The sequence below is a fragment of the Chiloscyllium plagiosum genome, chromosome 27 (genome assembly GCF_004010195.1).
Source record: "Chiloscyllium plagiosum isolate BGI_BamShark_2017 chromosome 27, ASM401019v2, whole genome shotgun sequence".
Lineage (NCBI taxonomy): Eukaryota > Metazoa > Chordata > Chondrichthyes > Orectolobiformes > Hemiscylliidae > Chiloscyllium > Chiloscyllium plagiosum.
This window is the reverse complement of record NC_057736.1, coordinates 32,859,484-32,879,393: the sequence shown is the minus strand read 5'-3', so window position 1 is coordinate 32,879,393 and position 19,910 is coordinate 32,859,484. Positions and strand designations below refer to the sequence as shown.

General features: G+C 39.7%; 1 protein-coding gene across 2 annotated transcripts in view; it reads left to right on the top strand.

Moving 5' to 3' along the window:
- csmd2 (CUB and Sushi multiple domains 2) overlaps positions 1–19,910 on the top strand; it is a 1,704,811-nt gene that overhangs the window by 1,379,790 nt on the left and 305,111 nt on the right. For both annotated transcript variants that reach the window (XM_043717868.1, XM_043717867.1), the window contains one exon: positions 11,985–12,187. In XM_043717868.1, the coding sequence (XP_043573803.1) occupies positions 11,985–12,187 (203 nt within the window). The remainder of the gene's footprint in view (positions 1–11,984; positions 12,188–19,910) is intronic.

Sequence of the window (19,910 nt, the reverse complement as noted above, 5' to 3'; positions counted from 1 at the left end):
ACCTAACCTGCACATTTTTGGACTGTGGGAGGAAACCCACGCAGACACGGGGAGAATGTGCAAACTCCACACAGACAGTTGCCTGAGGTGGGAATTGATCCCGGGTCTCTGGCACTGTGAGACAGCAGTGCTAACCACCGTGCCACCCACTTCCAAGGGTATCTGAAATTGTCTGTGTTGGAAACTTCTGGGGGTAAATCATTAGAGTGTCTTCTCCAAACCTATTAACATGTTTTTTCTTTGTTCAAATGTGGCATGTGGGGATCACTGATTGGGCCAGTATTTATTATCCAGAGAGCTGTTAAGAATCAACTGTATTGTCATATATCTGGAGTCACATGCAAGCCAGACCAGGGAAGCATGACAGTTTCCTTCCCTAAAGTTAGTGAGTCAGATTTTTTTTTCCAAAAATCAGCAATGGTTCCATAATCATCAGTAGATCCTTCATTTGAGATTTTTTTGAAATTGAATTCAAATTCCATCATCTACAATGGCAGGATTTGAACCTGGGTCCCCAGAGCAATACTTGGGTTGAATAAAAAGTCTAATGTCAATACTACTAGGCCATCAGCTTTCCCTCAAAGACCCAAAGCAAAGATGACCAAGCAAAGATTACACTAGTCAAATACTGACTCTTTTTAAACACCATTTCCTGCACTCAGCTGGAATAGCATGTAATTGTTGCTTTCAGACCTGTCGTTTCTCAACCATTTTGCCAGCTGGTGCAATACCAAGTTTGCAACAAGAATTATCAGGTGAGACTCTCTGGGCTTATCATTATTAAAGTGTAAACTCATCAACAACATCTGGTGTCCACAAGTGCACTATTAAATGTGAAAATCAGGAAGATGCTGAGTGATTTGCAATGCGTTTCTACAAACTTTATTATACTGGTACCTCAGCAAGAGGCTTGGAAATACATGAAGTGCATGAATTTAACATTTTGGCTTCCATCATGTGGTTTTAATGCCTGAGCCTTTCATGGATTAAAATGAATTGAAAACAAAGAAAGACACTGACTTAAGATGACCCAGAAATCACCTGACCACAGGGTGAATTAGCTCATAACACTATTGGTAAACAAGAACTACAATTTACCACATCGTTAGAATGACTGAAACCAATCCCGCAGATCTATATCCCCTGTTGGATCTGCATGTTTCTGGAATCCCTACAGTGTGGAAACAGGCTATTCGGCCCAATGAGTGCACACAGACCCTCGAAAGAGCACCCCACCCAGATCCAGTCTTCTAACCTATAATCCTGCATTGTCCATGGCTAACCCACACAGATCCAATCCCCTAACCTATAATCCTGCATTGTCCATGGCTAACCCACCCAGATCCAGCCCCCTAACCTATAATCCTGCATTGTCCATGGCTAACCCACCCAGATCCAGTCCTCTAACCTATAATCTTACATTGTCCATGGCTAATCCACTTAGCTCCAGCCCCCTAACCTAGAAACCTACATTTTCTATGGCTAACTCACCTAAATCCAACCCTGGAGGCTCCCTGCCTCCATTCCTATGAAGGGCTTTTGCCCGAAATCTCAATTTTGCTGCTCCTCGGATGCTGCCTGATCTGCTGTGCTTTTCTAGCACCACTCTGATCTAAACTCTCGTTTCCAGCATCTGCAGTCCTCACTTTTGCCTAGATCCAACCCCTAATTTATAATCTTGCATTTTCCATGGCTAACCCACCTAACCTGCACATCTTTGGACTGTGGGAGGAAACTGGAGCATCTATCAGAAACCCAAGCAGACACAGGGACAATGTGAAAATTCCACACAGCCAGTCACCTGAGGGTGGAATTGAAACTGGGTCTCTAGTATTGTGAGGTAGCAGTGCTGACCACTGAGCCACTGTGCCAACCACTACTGAGATGAAGTTACATACAGATTTACCAGCTGCAGTAGAACAATGAAACCAGATGGGAATACACAAAGAATTTTATTTTTGGCTGCTTCTTTTGGGCAGAGAAGGATGATGAATTTGAAAAACTGTAGAACTAGAAGGCTGAAACCTACATTTTCTATGGCTAACTCACCCAAATCCAACCCTGGAGGCTCCCTGCCTCCATTCCTATGAAGGGCTTTTGCCCGAAACCTCAATTTTCCTGCTCCTCGGATGCTGCCTGACCTGCTGTGCTTTTCTAGCACCACTCTGATCTAAACTCTCGTTTCCAGCATCTGCAGTCCTCACTTTTGCCTAGATCCAACCCCTAACTTATAATCTTGCATTTTCCATGGCTAAACCACCTAACCTGCACATCTTTGGGCTGTGGGAGGAAACTGGAGCACCTATCAGAAACCCAAGCAGACACAGGGACAATGTGAAAATTCCACACAGCCAGTCACCCGAGGGTGGAATTGAAACTGGGTCTCTCGTATTGTGAGGTAGCAGTGCTGACCACTGAGCCACCGTGCCAACCACTACTGGGATGAAGTTACATACAGATTTACCAGCTGCAGTAGAACAATGACACCAGATGGGAATACACAAAGAATTTTATTTTTGGCTGCTTCTTTTGGGCAGAGAAGGATGATGAATTTGAAAAACTGTAGAACTAGAAGGCTTGTGCTTTCTCTCTCTCTCTCTCTGTCTCGGAAGGCAACACCTGGAGCAAAGCAAATCTAAGAAACATCCGATCTGTAACTCCATCCAGTGGAGCTTCCCTCCATATTCCCACTAATTTCTTTTTTGCCAGGATTTCTTGATGGACAGTCAGTCAGATGTTGCCTTGATGTCAAGGGCAGTCATTTTCATCTTCCCTGCTTGAGTTTACCTCTTGTAATGAGTGTAGACACTGGAAGTCTTTGGATGTATTTCATTACTGTTTTCAGTCATCCAGCAGTGAATGAGTGATACAAGGTGGTGTACCTTTATGTGGTAATTAATACCCTTTGTTTACTCTCAATCACCTGCATGTGTTTGGACAAGGTAACATATCAAGCACTATCCACTAAAAAGCCATCTAGCCTCTTTTTGACGATTAACAATTTACATAGCATCAAATCTTTGGTGCACTTTCTGGCTATTTTCTGAACTTTTTTTTAATCATTCATGGGATATGAGCATTGCTGGCTGGGCAACATTTATTGCCTGTACTATCTGCTCTTGAGAATATGGTGGTAAGCTGCCTTCTTTAGCCACTGCAGTCCATCTGCTTTGGGTTGGCCCACAATGCCATCAGGGGGGGAATTTCAGGATGTTGACCCAGTGATAGTGAAGGAACAGTGACATATTTCCAAGTCAGGATGGCGAATGACTTGGAGTGGAAAACTCACACAAAAAGCAGGATAAACCAGCATTTCAACTCGAGGCCCAATGTTAAGCACTGTAGAGAAACTTTAGCATCAAGGAGACATTAAAAAGAGCCCCTATTGGTATTATTCCATAATCCTTCTCACTTATTTATTTGGTAATCTGTATTTGCTTCTTCTGTTCTATATAAGGGTAGTGTCAAAATAGATCTGTATGTATATTCTCTTGAAAAGAGAAAGCTATGGAATGACCAAATTGAAGCCTTCAAAATTATGTTCAATTTTGCTGGTGGATGCAGAGTTAATTGACAAGTTTAAAAACTGGGGTCATTGATATAACATAGTCACCAAACAATCAAAATAGAGAATTTAGAAGATTCTGCTTGTCCCAGAGAATAATAAGAAGCTGGACGTCCCGATCGTAGGCAGTCATTGAGGCAAATAGTATTGATACACTTAAAGTGAAGCTCAGTGCGCATATTTGAGAGAAGAGATTCAAAAATATTGCTCTTAACATTAGATGAGGAATGACTGGAAGAGACTAGAGTGGAATATGATTCTTGCGAAGATATTTATTCTAAGTAACAAAATTTATTATCAATGAGTAAAATGCCAAACTATTTGTTCTGTCTGCCTCATCTGCTAGTCAACATCTCACAAGCTGCAGTTCCTTACTTGAGAAAGAAAGATTTATATAGTAGATGTGCTGCAGAATCTGTGCCATGTCTTCAGCATGTTTATCAATGGTACTGCCCTATACTCCATGTTCCAGAATGTTTGCCATGAATACTAATTCTGTTATTATATTTGAAAGATTGGCTTTTTGTTTTATTGTAGTCATTCTCAATTCTAAATTTCCTATTGATTTAGCCATTTGTAACACTCTTTAATTTCTTGGGATTTTGCCTATTTTCCTTGAGTTTGATAGCTTCACCTCAATGGGCACATCTTGTGGGATCTTCGTCACAACAAATCAATAACCAACAATTCATGGTGGACCATGCAAGTACAATCAACTAATATGTCCTTGTACAAAGAGATAAGAGTAGGAGACTTCTCAGTCCTGTACCATGTGCTCAATAGTATATAGGATATCCATTGCAAAATTTCTGCTTGGTGTACTTATGTTTAATTGATAAGAGTTAAAGAATGCTTGATGAACCTTTCGAAGTGCAATTGAAATAGGCTCTTCAAATGAATGTTGAAGGAGAATTATCAGCATGTACAATTTAAATTAATCTGTTTTTTTCATTCCCACTTTGATGAACAGTTCAGATACTGTGAATATTATTTATTTATTGGTGCAAGCAACAATATTTCCTTGTCACAGGGTTGCAGAAAACACATTTTCATGATTATGTTCCTGATATCTTGGTGGAATTGTTGACATTATTGAATATTTCAATGCTAACACAATGCCATTCACCTGTGATGCTTCCTTTAAAATCTCAAAAAAGTTACCAAACCACTGTGGATGGGCATGGAGAATCTTTATGAACCAGGCCAAGCCTCATCAAAATAAATCAAGAAGAATAACTTTATCTAACTTTTTATCTTATTTAAAGGCAAACGTAAGGCTCAGTGTTCCTGATGTGCTTTGATTGATCTGCTACTAGACTTTAAGTTAAACACACTTTCTTCTTACAATACAGTTAAAATACAAACAAAATATATAAAGAATATCTGGTTGGCATGGATGAGTTGAACTGAAAGGTCTGTTTTCATGCTGTATATCCCAATGACAGTCAAAAACAGAAAAATTGACATAACTTTAAATCTTTTAACCTACATAGTAAAATAATATATTATTTAACTACTAATCATCAACTGTTCCAATATAGCAGCGTCCCATAAACACACCCTAGGCAAAGGCAGATTCAGCAAAACTGATTTCCCTCACTTGCTATCTCCTCCAGTCCAGGAGAAAAGAACAATGAAAGAAGCAATCAAGCAGCAGAGAGAGAACTCAAACTTTTTGCTGCAGCAGCAAGAGAGAGCTGTATCTATCAGCCTCAAAACCCAACATCAACTGGAAGTAAAACCTTGGGTCCGTGTAGTTTACCACTGCTTTTGATGCAGACATTCTGGCACCACTGGCAACATCTGTCTGCAACAGAAGCAGCACAGAGCACTGTATGTCACAATATTAATATCATCACCTTCCAATATTGTGCAGAAAGCATAATGACAATTGAAATGACTACTCACTGTTTTTCAATGCATGTTGTTACAATCATCTGAAGAGTGAATGACCCTTTTCTTTTTAACCCCCTTCTAAGGCCGTTGTCACTAATATTTTAAAATCTATTTTATTGCATAGCCATCCTACTTAATCAAACTTGATTAACCAAATAAAAACTGAAGGCCTGCCAATTCTCTTGTGAAAGAATGAAAGAGAATAGAGTTATGTTGTCTATTAAATATAAAATAAACACAACATCAGTCACGTACATACAAGGACACGATACACTCTGTCAATATACAGTGAATTAGCTAGGATGTGTTGACAAAGATTTTTAAACAAACAGATCTTCAGTCATAAAAGTTGCATTCACTACAGAACAATAAAATTGTCCATCATCCAGACCTATCATCAATTATTAATAGTAGAAACTGTAAGTATTTGAAGACTCTTTTCTTGTATAAGTAAACATTGATCTATTCTGTCCATTTCACAATGAGCCAGAGCTGTCAATCAAACAAAGATTTCCCATTGCACAGATGGTTCAATGCTCTGATAGATGCTTGGGTATCCATTGGTGACCAACTACAACTCTTTCGGTGAAATTGTAATCGGGTGATAAATGATTAGCTTCTGCCAAGTTGATTCAGTTGTAACTTTAAAGTCATGTATGCTGTCTTTATTTCTTTACTATTTTGATTTTCTACTATTATTTCTAGTTAGACAGCAAAATATACATCAGGTTGGGAAGCAGTGATGTAAAATTATTTGCAGTGTAGGAGTTTCTCTGCTGCACAGGTTGAGAAGTTGCCAGGTAATGACTGTGGTACTAATGTACCACCACATATACTGGCTTTATAAACAAGTCTCCTGGTGTCTAAAGTAAAAAAAGGACATTACAAGCAATGGGGATACAAACTTAGGAAATGGTGCCTCGTTAGAAAACACTTTTCCTTGTATGATGCTGTCAAAAGATGCACAGGTTAGGTGGATTGGCCATGTTAAATTGTCCATAGTGTTTAGGGGTGCATAGGTCATGTGGGTTTGCCAAGGTAAATGCAGACTCTTCAGAGGGTCAGTGCAGACTCAATCGGCCACATTGTCCCTTTTCCACAATGAAGGGATTCTATGATCCATTATAGCTCTCTGAATTTAAGAGATTCTGATGTTGAAACTATCTTTTACTATCTTAGGTTTGTAAATTCCCTTAACTTCAATGTATTCTTTAAAATGGGTCATGCGATTTAATAATTAACTGCACTGGTATATAGTAGCAACAGGATTAGACCATCTGAACAATCAAGACTTCTCCACATTGTCACATTGTCAGCCACAACACCTATTACCTTTCCTGCTCAATTTGAAACCTATTCTCTACATTCTATAATTCACTTATTTTCTCACTGTATTCACCTTTGTTTAAACATTTCAATTGACTTTGCATTAATGGACTTACATATTAGTGCATTCCACATTTGTTTGGGCCTTTGTCATGAAAAAGATATTTCTTGTTTTATTTTGTAATATAATTCTCATTGTGTAGTTTCTAGTAGAGTTATGCCATAATATGAAGGGAATTACATCTTTTGATACTGAACTTGGAATGTCAAAAGTTAACATTTTCACAAGTTAGGCATGTTCGGATATATACTTAATGTTTGTATTCAACCTTATTGTAAAACAGAGAAGAGAATGTGTGATGTGTAATGAGAAGAGAACAGCTGCTTTAATTGCTTGAAATAGTTGTGTTGTACTAAAGGTGCTGTTCACTATTACAGCACAGATTTAAAAAACATTTAGCATATATGTTGATGATGAAATACCTATCCAATTCAACCACAAGCTTGAACCTTTTCCCCATATCCCTGCAAGTTAATGCTCTTCAATTACCTATTCAATTGTCCATTCAAGCTTAGTTCAAAGTCTGATTGCAACACCAGATCAAGTATATGTTCCAGCTCTTATCTCTGCTATCATCAATTTTGATGCCATGCTGAGTGTTTCAGTTTGGGCAGACTGTGAGGAGAAGCCAATGTCAAGAACTGTCTAATGTTTTAGACTTCAAAGGAGCACTATTTATTATACATTAATACCAAATGCTGCTATACGTAATAATCAGTGATGCACCAGTCTTTGATTTAGGGTACATAAGAAAAGGGCTAAATTATCTTCTTTTTATATTTATGTCCATATGGTCTTAAGACATTATAAAGTTCCAGTCCAGTGTAATATAGTTTAAGCTGGTCTAGTAGAATTTCTTCTAACTCTTCCCATACTGTGCTATTTATGCTCAGTGAGGTGTAGCTCTGTGACTTCATCGCAATGTTGCTCCAGCGGCCTTTACATAAAATTAAAAATTATGAGGGGGGATTGGAGGAGAGAATAAAATTCATAATTTAATTCTTTTAACAACTATTTTAATTCCAATTCATCATCCACTTCAGAGGAAAAGATGTGTCTACTAAAATTAATACTGTTTCTTTTGGATATTTTCACACTTGATTTTTCTTTTCCTCCTTTTCATAATCCTCTAAAGACACCACGGTTACACTGGTAGTGGAGAGAGAAAGAGATAGAGACAAAGTGCACAGGAATAGAGACATAGCAGGAATTAATTGCAGGCAGTCAAGCAAAACCGGCTTGCAAGTTTTTGAAAGGCTGAGCAGAAATGTAAAGAGCATTAAGAATAAGACTGACAGATTTTAATATGGTAGTTAAAATGGACACTAGGAAAAACATGGCAGGAGTCAAATGTCCCTGACGACTAAGTATTCAGGGAGAAAAGAACAGATGTCATGGCAGCAATATTGTTTAAGAACAATGGCTGGGATTCTGTCAAGAGACTGTTGGAAACTAGGACAGTTGGAGAATCACTGGAAAAATATGTCAGATTCAGTGGGGAGTGGAGGTGGTCAGTGATCCAACAGAGTCGAAAGGTGTGGCGCTGGAAAAAGCACAGCTGGTCAGGCAGCTTCTGAGGAGCAGAAGAGTCAACATTTCAGGCATAATGCCTGAAACATCGGCTCTCCTGCTCCTCAGATGCTGCCTGACCAGCTGTGCTTTTTCCAGCACCACACTTTTCAACTGACTCTCCAGTATCTGCAGTCCTAGCTTTTTCCTAGTGATCCAACAGAATCAAGGACCTTTCAGGCACTGAAATGGTCATCATAAGATCTTCCTTGCAGTTCCCAGCAGCAACTTCTCATGTTGCCAGCACCAGCAAGAATAGCGGTAACTTGTGACAGTGCACCCACCAGAAACCTAAGATCATCCAGATCATAGAGTATGGGTAGACATGTTTGAGGTAAGGGTAGAGTGATGCTTTTCTTGATGCCGGGTGGAACAGAGTGCTTGATTATATGGGACCTCCACTGGGACCCTGCAAGGAAACTCGATTGTGGTGGGCTCAGCGATAGTGATTGTGAATTGGCCCATTAATGAGCCTAATCGCCATCACACCATTAACTGACAGGAACCCCACTGCTCTGCACAATTACCTGGGAAGTGTCGCAAGCATCTCTTGCGATTAAGTGTGCACAGGCACCATGAATCCTATCATGAGGGACTGCCATAACCCAGCCCAAGAGTTCTGTTCTTCAGAGGTATGATATGGTAAAGGCTCTAGGACTGAATCTATTTATCTTGAGTTCAGCAACCAGGAAAGGATGTGTCACATTATTGAATGTTTGTTATAGACCCCCAAATGTTAAGAAAGAAGAAGCAGACAAATTTTGAGGAAAATTTCAGAAAAATGTAAAAATAGAGCAGAATTACAGACACCTTCCTTGCTCCAATATGGACTGTTGAGGATGGTGTATCGAGAAGGAAGGGCATGGAAGGTGAAGAATTTCTAAAATATGAATCAGGAAACTTTCTTAATTTGTATATTTCCAGCCCAATGAGGAAGGAAGATTAGCTGGATCTAGCGCAGAGGATTGAATTAGGACAAGTGTGTACATTTCAATGGGAAAACATCTGAGCAGTAGCAGCTATTATATAACTTTGGTCTTGAATTGATCCTAAAGGTAATGGAAGGCGGTTTACACTATTTGTATGATATAGATGGCTCCCTGGGACAAACTGGGATGGTGTAATTAGAGTGATCTGTACCTCCGAGATAGAAAAACAACTGCTTCTTTCCACTTTTGCTGCTAATATGATGAAAGTAGAACTGAACAATCTGTCAGAATTTGTTTGGGTAATGCTGTGCGATTGTGAGACTTTTCATTATGAACTCAAAAGAAAAATAGTTGTTGAATAAGGACTGACTTTAAAAGAAAAGCATTCTTGAAGACAGCGCACTCGGTCGTCAAATTCTTCAAGATACATGCTAACAATACCTATAAATTCTTACTCATTATTCAGAAAAGGCCAGAGGTTTCCAAATAATCCCTAAAAATGAAACACTAAGAAACTAGGAAAAAAATGGGCTGTCAGGTGAATTACAATATTTGCTGCAGTGTTTCTGTCCATACATTTCAAAGATCTTTTGATGTAAAGCAGATTTAACTTTGACAAATCCTTCCGAATGAAACATGCTTTCTTACATGGTCACATTAATAGATCATTTAGTTCCATTTGTTTATGCTATTTATCAAACTATTCTTGCTTTGAAATAATTTTACTTTCATATTTAAGCATCCTGGTTTTCTAATTGAATATCATTATTCTGTCTCGACTATTATTTTTTGGAAGCGGAATAGAATTTATTGTGATTGATGATGAGGCTTCCTCTTTGCTGCAAAAATGCAGTGAAATTTTGATAATGCAAAATCGAATGAAACACAACTCCGGTTGAGTCAAAGTCATCAGATGTCCCCACTGACAGAGGAGCTAATCCCAAAGCATGATGTCACAGTAAGACAATTTTCAGCAGTGGTAGCTCAGATTTAGTGACACATTTGTAAGCTTGTCATGTTGCTGTGCTGAGTAATCAGTTAGACCCCACAAGAGCACAAAATGATGGAGTACAGGGCAAGCCAACATTTGGCAGTGCAATCTCCCTGTGAAAGGATGTGCAAATCCTATGAGTATGACTTAACCTGTGAGAAGGTTAGAAGTGTTGTCAATCAGACAGAAGGTAAAGTTGACACCGCAAGTGAAAAACTATGATGTGAAGTGGAAATTGCAAAGAAGTGAGAGATTCCAAATTCCTCAACCACTCTAAAACACAAAGCAAGTAACTTGGTAGAATATGACAAGGGACAGACTGATTCAGGGCAAGGGGCAGTGATGGTTCAGCAGTTACAGAAACATTAACAGATTATTATCTCCAAAATGTATTGTCTTTCCCAAGACCTGAGCAGGTATGCACCAAGAGACATTTTTCATGTGGCCGAAATAGGACTGATTTACCGTCTTTTGTGAGATTATTCTTTGATGTTTAAGTGTGCAATATGTAACATTGGAACCAGAACAAAGGATGTGTCCCAGATATGATCGACACCAACATCAATGGTAGTGGGAAGTAGCTATTTCTTGTGAGAGGAAAGTCCAGGAAACCACATTGTTTTGTGGATGTCAAGACAGTACCAGTGCAGTACCATGCTAACAAAACCACCTGCATGACCCCCAGCATCTTTAGGCATGCATCAGGAAATTGGACCAAACATATAGAAACAAAAGAAGGGGAAGATAATCATCATTACAGAGAATTGGCCTCCAGAGCATCAAGCTATTGTCCTTGCTTCTCAGCATCATGGTCAAGTTTCAGCGAAAAGATCGGTGACTTAGGAAACTGAGAAAGTTTTAACAGCAGCTGATTCTTCTACTTATCAAAGCTGTTGATATTAAGCAGGAGTACAACCCAACTGTTTTTGAGACAGAGTCAACTCCCAACATTTTTGAATGTATTTTACAAAGTCAGGCCACACAGGTGTGAACAAACTGAATAAAGACAAATTTGCTGCTCTACTGTATTTACATTGAGCCAAAGAGCGCACTTCTAGGCTAATTGGGTTACATAGGGCTGCGTCGCCATCTCTAAGTTCTGTCTAATGTGAATTTGAGAGTAGATCCCTTGGAAGGTGATTCATCAGGATATTGTTTTATATCATTTTCCAAACAGGTCCCACAATTAAAACTACCTCCCATGAACCACCTGATGCAAATGGTTGGATATGTAAAATTACATTGAATTTATGGGAAGCTTAACTGGTATAATTAGCAATTCTTTTTTCTAGCTCTGCTGATGGTAATACCCACTGACTACACCAGAAATATCCTTTGTATATTTTGGCATTTTTATGTGTGGCAAAGAGTAAGCGACATGTGGTGTTTCTCTTAAAAATTGTGATTAAATCATCGGCAGTAAATTGAAATGTCCGGTTTGGAGTTTAAAAGTGTCAGTTGTATTTCATTCCTGGAGTGACTATATACTGCTGACCTGAAGAAATATGCAATTGAAGACTGCTGAGTTGCAAAAGCTAGGGAAGCAATCTGTGACCACATTGTGTACTGCATTGTTTGTGTACTGCATAGTAGATCAGTAAATCCACTGAACTAATATCTCATTTCACTTCTTATTTCATTGTTTAGCATCCATTTTCTAGTCTTTCACACGGAGGCTGTTCATGATGTTCTGAAGGTTTGGGATGGGCCGCTGGAGAGTGGCATTCTGCTGAGGGAGATGAGTGGCTCCACACTGCCTCCTGATACCCAGAGCACGTTTAACTCCATCACACTGCAGTTTGACACAGACTTCTTCACAAGCAAGCAGGGCTTCGCCATTCATTTCACAAGTAGGTGCCAATTTATTGAGCTTATCAGGACCATCACTGAACCCAGAGGCACTCCTGCTCGGGATAGTTGAAATATTGCCTGGAATGTTGTGCAAAACTTTCACCTGCACATTAAATTTATTTTTGTGGTCAGGCAAATTGTAAATGGACTCTGAAGGAACAGGGTTCAGAGCTCTTTCATGTTAATATTTTATAGATTCTTATTATGTGGTTATTTTCAACACAGCCTGCTTTTTGTTCTAAATATTTCTTTGTTTTAAATTAGTTTTAAGGACAGTATTCGTTAATTGAAAATAAAAGCCAGTTGATATTTGAATTAGAAACTTGAATTTTAAATGTATCTCTTTAAAATGCTGCAAATTATACCTGAAAGGGTTTATGTTTTCTGTTTGATTCAATAATCATAATAACCAGGTTGATTCAGATTAACTGCTTTCATTTCCTCATTTTATGAGAAGCAAGAAATCTACTTTTGCAGCCTTTAATGAAAAGCTCTGCTGACTCTTTAAGCAGCATTGATTTGCAATTGCACAACTCATATTTTATTTAGTGGTTTATAGTGTATGTTTTATGTAACTTCAGATTATTTAGACGTGTAAAAGTTTGTTGCTGATACTTTGAATAGCCATTAACATTTGCTTTCTAGTTTTCATTGGTATTTATAAATGTAGGAACGTGATGGCCATTTGGCCCATTGAAACACATCCTTCCAAGTGGGCGCGTGCTTCCCATTTTGGGAACCAACATTAAGTGAAAGTTGGTGATAGGTCCACATCACATATCTCCTCTCACAGTCCAAAGATTTGCAGGTTAGGTGGATTGGCCATGCTAGAAATTGCCCTGTCGTGTGCAGGTTAGGTGGATTGGTCATGCTAGAAACTGCCTGTGCTGTGTAGATTATTTGAGTTAGACATGGGTGAAAAAAAAATCTTCATGTGGCATTACAAGAATGGGGTGGGGGTGTGGGTCTGAGCAGGATACGCTTCAGAGGGTCAGAGCAGACGCAATGGGCCAAATGACTTCTTTCGCCACTGTAAGGATTCCAAGAAATTCTTTGTGACAGTATTGATTATCATTTGGAAAGATGCATGTTTCCATTGGGCAGTCAGCCCATATTTGTTAAAGGAGGGCATGTAAGATCAACTAAGGGAATACATATATGGCTAGCTTTAGGTGTTTGAGGAGATAATAATGAGTACTGATTGGATAGTGCATTCCACATCAATTTTTAGCAAGACCTTTGATAAACATGGCAGATTGGCTAGAAATGTAAACACCCATGGGATGCTAGGGAAATGACAATTTGGATTTAAAATTATCTCCACAGCAAGGCCATAATACATAGGAGCAGAAATTAGGCCATTTGACCCATCAAGTCTGCCCCGCCACTCAATCATGGCTGATAAGTTTTTCAAACCCATTTTCCCACTTTCTCCCTGTAGCTTTTGATCTTCTTGACAATGTTATGGACAGGCCAGACTCCCTCAAAACATTTCAAGAAGGTAGCTCAGACATTAACTTTTCTTGTTGTTTTAAGCAGGTGTAAAGTGGATATTCCAGGAGTGATGCAGCTGGCCCAGCCACTCAGTTTTAAGCAAATGAGAATTTATTTACAGGCTACTGAATGAAACATGAACAAAAGATAACTGAATCTAGAATAACTTAACCCATCTAAAAACCTGATTGACTCTATTGCAACCTAATGATGCTGTTCCAAATATCTGCAACATTCCCATAAACACACCCTTGACAAAAAAGGTAAAATCAAACACAAGTTCTGACAGGAGAGATGTCAGAGAGAGAGAGAGGATCAGCGTGGAGCAGCCTCAAAACTGCTTGCTCAAACCAAACAAAACCAAACCCTGAACTGGAGAACTGGCCACTCCCCTTTCATTGTGCAAATATTTTAAGTGAAAGACTTAAATGCATTCTCAAGTAAATATTTCCAGACATATCAGAATATCTGCCTTTACAACCCCTCTGAAAGAAAAGGACAACATAACCTTGTCAAACTAACAGCATCATCACAGCAATTAAGAACTTATCTGTCTCTGTTTTAAATATACTCAATGACTTGGCCTCCGCAGCCTTCTGTGGCAATGAATTTCACAGATTCACTACTCTCTGGCTGAAGAAGGTTCCCCTTATCTCTGTTCTGAAAGGTCTTACCTTTACTCTAAGGCTGTATCCTCAAGTACTCATCTCTCCTGCCCAACATCTTCCCAACGTCCACTCTGTTCAGCCTATTCAGCATTCTGAAAGTTTCAATCAAATCCCCCCTCATCCTTCTAAACTCTATGTCTAGTCCCAGAGTCCCTAAACATTCCTCATATTGATAAGCTTTTCATTCCTGGGATCATTCTCATGAACCTCCTCTGGACCCACTCCAGGGCCAATACATCTTTCCTAAGGTATGGTCCTAAAATTGCTCGCAATATTGTAATGTGGTCTGACCAGAGCCTTATAGAGCCTCAGAAATACATCCCTGTTTTTAAATTCCAGAACTCTTGAGATGAATGACAACATTGTATTTGCCTTCCTAACTACTGACTCAATCTGCACATTTATCTTAAGAAAAACCTGGACTCGAACTCTCAAGTTCCTTTGCATTTCAGACTTCTGCAGTTTCTCCCCCTTTAGAAAATCATCAAAGCCTCCATTCTTCATACCAAAGTTCATGACCTCTCAGTTTCCCAAAAGGGGAACCGAAAGGAAATGTTTAAATCTTGGAATGTTGGCTGGAAGGCTGGAGTGCTGCATGGTCCCTTACTTTTTCTTGTGGTAGTCCTCAATGACTCAGTCTTAAATGTAGGGGACAGAATTAAGAAAATGATCCAAAAACTGACCATATGATTGATAGTGAGAATGAATGATCTAGACTGCAGGAAGCTATCAATGGACTGGTCAATTAGATGGAAAAATCGCAAACAGAATTTGATCCAGAGAAGCAGGACATAATGCATCTGAAAGGACAAGCAATAGAGTTAGGGAAGGGAAGACACAGTCTAGGGGAGGTCTCTAGGAAAAGTGGAGCAACGTAATGACATTAGAATGCATATTCACAGATCCCTGGATTAATGGAATAAGTGGATAAGATAGCTGAAATAACATACTGGAATATTTCTCTTTCACATTTTCTACATGGAATATAAGTACTGAATTGTACTAGAAGTGTAAAACATTGATTGGGCCATAGATGGTTGTGTATAGTTCTATAACAAGTTTGCACGAAGTCGAGAGAGGAACTTGATGAGAATATTGCTAAGAGTGGAGAATTTTAGCTGTGAGGGACTATGTTACAGACTGACATTCTTTAAAGCAAAAGAGAGTGAGGGGAGATTTATTTGAGGCGTGTAGCATTAAGAATGACTTAAATAGTGCCATAGGAGGACCCATATTCCTGAGCAGAAAGCTCAATAACCAGCAGATATGGATTTAGTGTAAATGATAAAGGATTACATGGAGTTGAGGAGAAGTGCTTTTCACCTGAAGAACGTTGAGAGTCTGGAAAACTGTTTGTAAAAATGAGAGAGGCAGAAAACGTATTGCATTTAGAAGTACTTGAATATGTAATTTAAACATATACAAGGCTACAGAACAGAAGAAATTGGGGTGGAAAACGACATTATTATTTTTCAGCAGCCGTGGGTGCAATGGGCTGAATAGCTTCAATCACATCGTTTAAATTTCACTGATTCTGTGATTAGCTAAATACTGTCTCGGTGAATTCTTGCTGACAGGCCCAAGGTAATATTAAGCTCTAGGCCAAACTATTACTCCAGTAAGATTTTCAACAGACAGTGTGTACTGTTGTCAGAGCTGAGCTTTTGTGTATTGCAGTTTGGTCTGCACATCTTCTGCCTGTTGCAGATGCTCTGCCTTCTCCATACTTTAAAGACAGGTTTTGGTTTATAGTGCCTGCTGTACGGCACAAACATAAGTGGGCCCTTAATATTCAACAACTGAGTGAATGGTTTGAATTCAAGTCAAAAGCTGTGAAGTTCTTCTCTTTTCATTGTGGTGTTTCTGAAGCAGTTTCAATTTGTATATAATTATTATTTTATTCAGTGTTTTGCAAGCCCTCACTGAAGAGCTGATAATTATGGTAATAACCTGGTGCTCGTGGAGGATAAGCTAATTTTGCAGAATCTGAATCTGGGAGTAGCAATAATTTAGTTTTAAAATTCAAAAAGGAATATTAACCTATTTGGTGCACAAGATTAGGATGTAATTAGTTGAAATGTTTTATCAAACACTAGTGTCTGTCAGAATTATTCCAGGTGACACAATTACGAACATGGTAAGCTCATGATTGCACTTTTCAGGGAAGCTTTTCACAATTTGTACAATAAATCAATCATCATGAAGCCACATACTTAGTTTAAGAAAAAGCTATAGTCTTTGTCTGAGCATGGGAAGGGACAATGAAAGCAAGAATAGAGAACATGTGAGAAGATTACAATTTTCCTCACCCACATCTTTGCGGATTTCATTCAGAATAATTGATCCAGTTCAGTTGAACCTGAATTTGCCTGAGCCAGTCTCAAAGGAAATATGAATGAGTAACCTTAAAATTGAAGTGTGTGAAAAGCAATGTAGTTCAATATGAATTGCAGCATGTTTTTCCTGAAGGAACAAGTTTTAACATTCTGGATGAACCATTAGTTATTGCCTCTACACATAATCATACAAATTCTCATTTCAAGAGGAGCCCTGTTCCACCATGCACAAATGCACCTTCCTACTTATAATACTGCCGGCAGAGAATCAGTTTTGCTAAGTTGACTGGATCATTGGTTTACAGAGCAGTGTGATGCCAACAGTGTGGGTTCAATCCCATCACCGGTTTCTTCTCCTTCTCAACCTATTGGGGTGGCACGGTGGCTCTGTGGTTAGCACTGCTGCCTCACAGCGCCAGGAACCCAGGCTCCATTCCAGCCTCGAGCGATTGTCTGTGTGGAGTTTGCACATTCTCCCCATGTCTACATCGGTTTCCTCTGGGTGCTTCGGTTTCCTTCCACAATCCAAAGATGTGGAAGTTAGGTGAACTGGCCATGCTAATTAGCCCATAGTGTTAGGTGCATTAATCAGAGGGAAATGGGTCTGGGTGGGTTACTCTTCGGAGGGTCGGTGTGGACTTGTTGGGCCGGAGGGCCTGTTTCCACCCTGTAGGGAATCTAATCTAATCTATTCCCTCACCTGAGGTCTGGTGGCCCTCAGGTCAAATCACCACCAATTGTTCCTCTCTAATAAGAGCAGCCCCTATGGTCTGGTAAGACTATCGCAGCAACAACAATACTGCTAGTTTCTGGAAGTCAGAAATGAACATAGAAAGTTCTGTAAGTGTTCAGCAGGTCAGGCAACATCTTTGGAAAAAAAGTCACTGAACAACAAGTAATGGTCTCCCATCTGGCGGGTTTGATGGTGGGTGAGGACAATTCCAACTTCTCACCACTACTCCAATGAAGTCATTGGTTGGAAGGGTCAGGCTTGCCCTTCCTGTCTTATCACTAATTAAAGTCTTTAAGTGGGAAATTAATAACCATTTAAGGATTTCATCCCAGAAGCAGGGGATCTGCCATGTGGAAAGTCTGAAAAATAAACCCTGCTGTGATTGCATGTGGGCCTCCACAGGATCCCCTGTCCAAAGGGACTTAGTGTCTGACTGAGGGATGTGATGTCTAGAAGGGGGCACTGAGATCACACCCATACCCTTGTTGCCAACACCATCCTACAGCTCCCCTGCCTATCCCCACACCTCCCTCTCCATGTCCCAGCAAATCCCCCCATCCATCATTTACCCAGACCAGCTCCTCAGCCATCTTGGGCCTTAGTTGAGTGAAGTACAGGCAACAACCCCCGCTTCCCTGCAGGTACGTTTCAACTCATGCCCACCATCTCTTTGAGGGCACACCTTCAGTCAGAGTTCCCAATCCCATGGAGACCCCATTCCTGCCCAGTAAAGTGCCTTTTTTGGCACATAATTCAACAGCCCTTCCCAAAGGAGATGATTCTGGGCTCTCACTAGTTTTCCACCCAGTGGGAAAGACTCCATTTTCCTCCATTAAGTATCACCCACAATTTCTATTTGATGATCTTTCATCAGAATTGGAAAAGATTGGAGATGTAATAGATTTTCAACAATTACAGAATAGGGTGGAGGTGAGTATAGAACACAAAGGGAAGTCTGGGAATAACACGTCAGGCAGTAGAGATTCAATAACAAACAGGATGGTGTTGCAAGGCAAAAGGGGATAAGTAAAGATAGAGAAAGATGGGCATAGAAGAAGTGAATGGAGTAATGGCATGACTCAATAGGTGCTATCTTAAAAAAATGTTGATGCACTGATTGTAACTGTGAAACTGTTAAACTCTGTGTAGAATCTGGAAGATTGTCAAATGCTTAATTGAGGAATGAGATGCTGACTCTTGAACTGAAGTTCAGGTTCTTTGGAACAGTATGTGAGGCCAAGGACAGAGATAACAAATTGGCAGAGGATGAGATTGTAAATGAAAGGCAACAAGGAGCTCAAAACCCTGCTTGCAGTTTGAAAGGTTCCACAGCTAATGTTGAATTTGCTGCATCCCTAATAGCAAGATAGCCAAATGCTGACAATACATTTTTACCAAGATGTAACTCACATTAGAAAATAATAGAACAGGTGAGTGATTTCTTAGCCTTTTGTGTAGACAGCTTCATAGTACTGCATCACAAACAGATTAAACCTTTAATCTTAAAAAAAACAATCCATTTAGTTCTGCCCTTTGACATTCTCATTTCCAAGTAAAGATGTTTAATGAAACTTCTTTTAAAAACTAATGTCCACGTCTTCAAGGAAGAAAGGGGTCGCATGGTGGTTAGCACTGCTGCCTCACAGCTCTAGGCATCCGGGTTTGATTCCAGCCTCGGGCAAGTGTCTGTGTGGAGTTTGTACATTCTCCCCGTGTCTGTGTGGGTTTCCTCTGGGTGCTCCGGTTCCTTCCCACAATCCAAAGATGTGCAGGTTAGGTGAATTGGCCATGTTAAATTGCCCATAATGTTCAGGGATGTGTAGGTTAGGTGAATTAGTCAGAAATAAATGTAGAGTAATGAGGAGTGGATTTGGGTGAGGTGCTCTTCAGAGGGTCGGTGTAGACTTGTTGCGCCGAAGGGCCTGTTTCCACACAATAGGGATTCTGTGATTCTATGAATGCTGCAAAAGTTGGCATTGTTTTCAAAGGCGGAACAACAATTCTACCACTGAAAAAATAAGCACCTCACAAGTAACATTTTATTTCAAACTACCTGTAACAATGGGATAGTATGTCTGGTGGGGCAGTTTTGATGGGCTAAATGGCCTACTCCTGTTCCTTTGTTCCCATGTCATCTGTCATACTAGGGACCCAATATTGAATACAGGCCAGTTTAATGGATTGCGGAAGGATCCCATCTGGCTAGTTTTTCATGCAACTTATTGTAATAAGGTCATTCCAAGGATAAAGAAAGAATCATAATCATAGAGTCATACAGCTAGGAAACAGAGCCTTTGGTCCAACCAGTCCATGCCAAACATAATCCTAACTAAACTCGTCCTACCTGCTACACCCTCCAAATCTTTTATATACGTGTGCTTATCCAGATGTCTTTTAAACGTTGCATTTGTACCCATGTCCACCTCTGTCCTCTTACTTTTGAGAAACAACCTTTATTTGCCATTTACGGTTTACACAAAAGAGAGTAGGG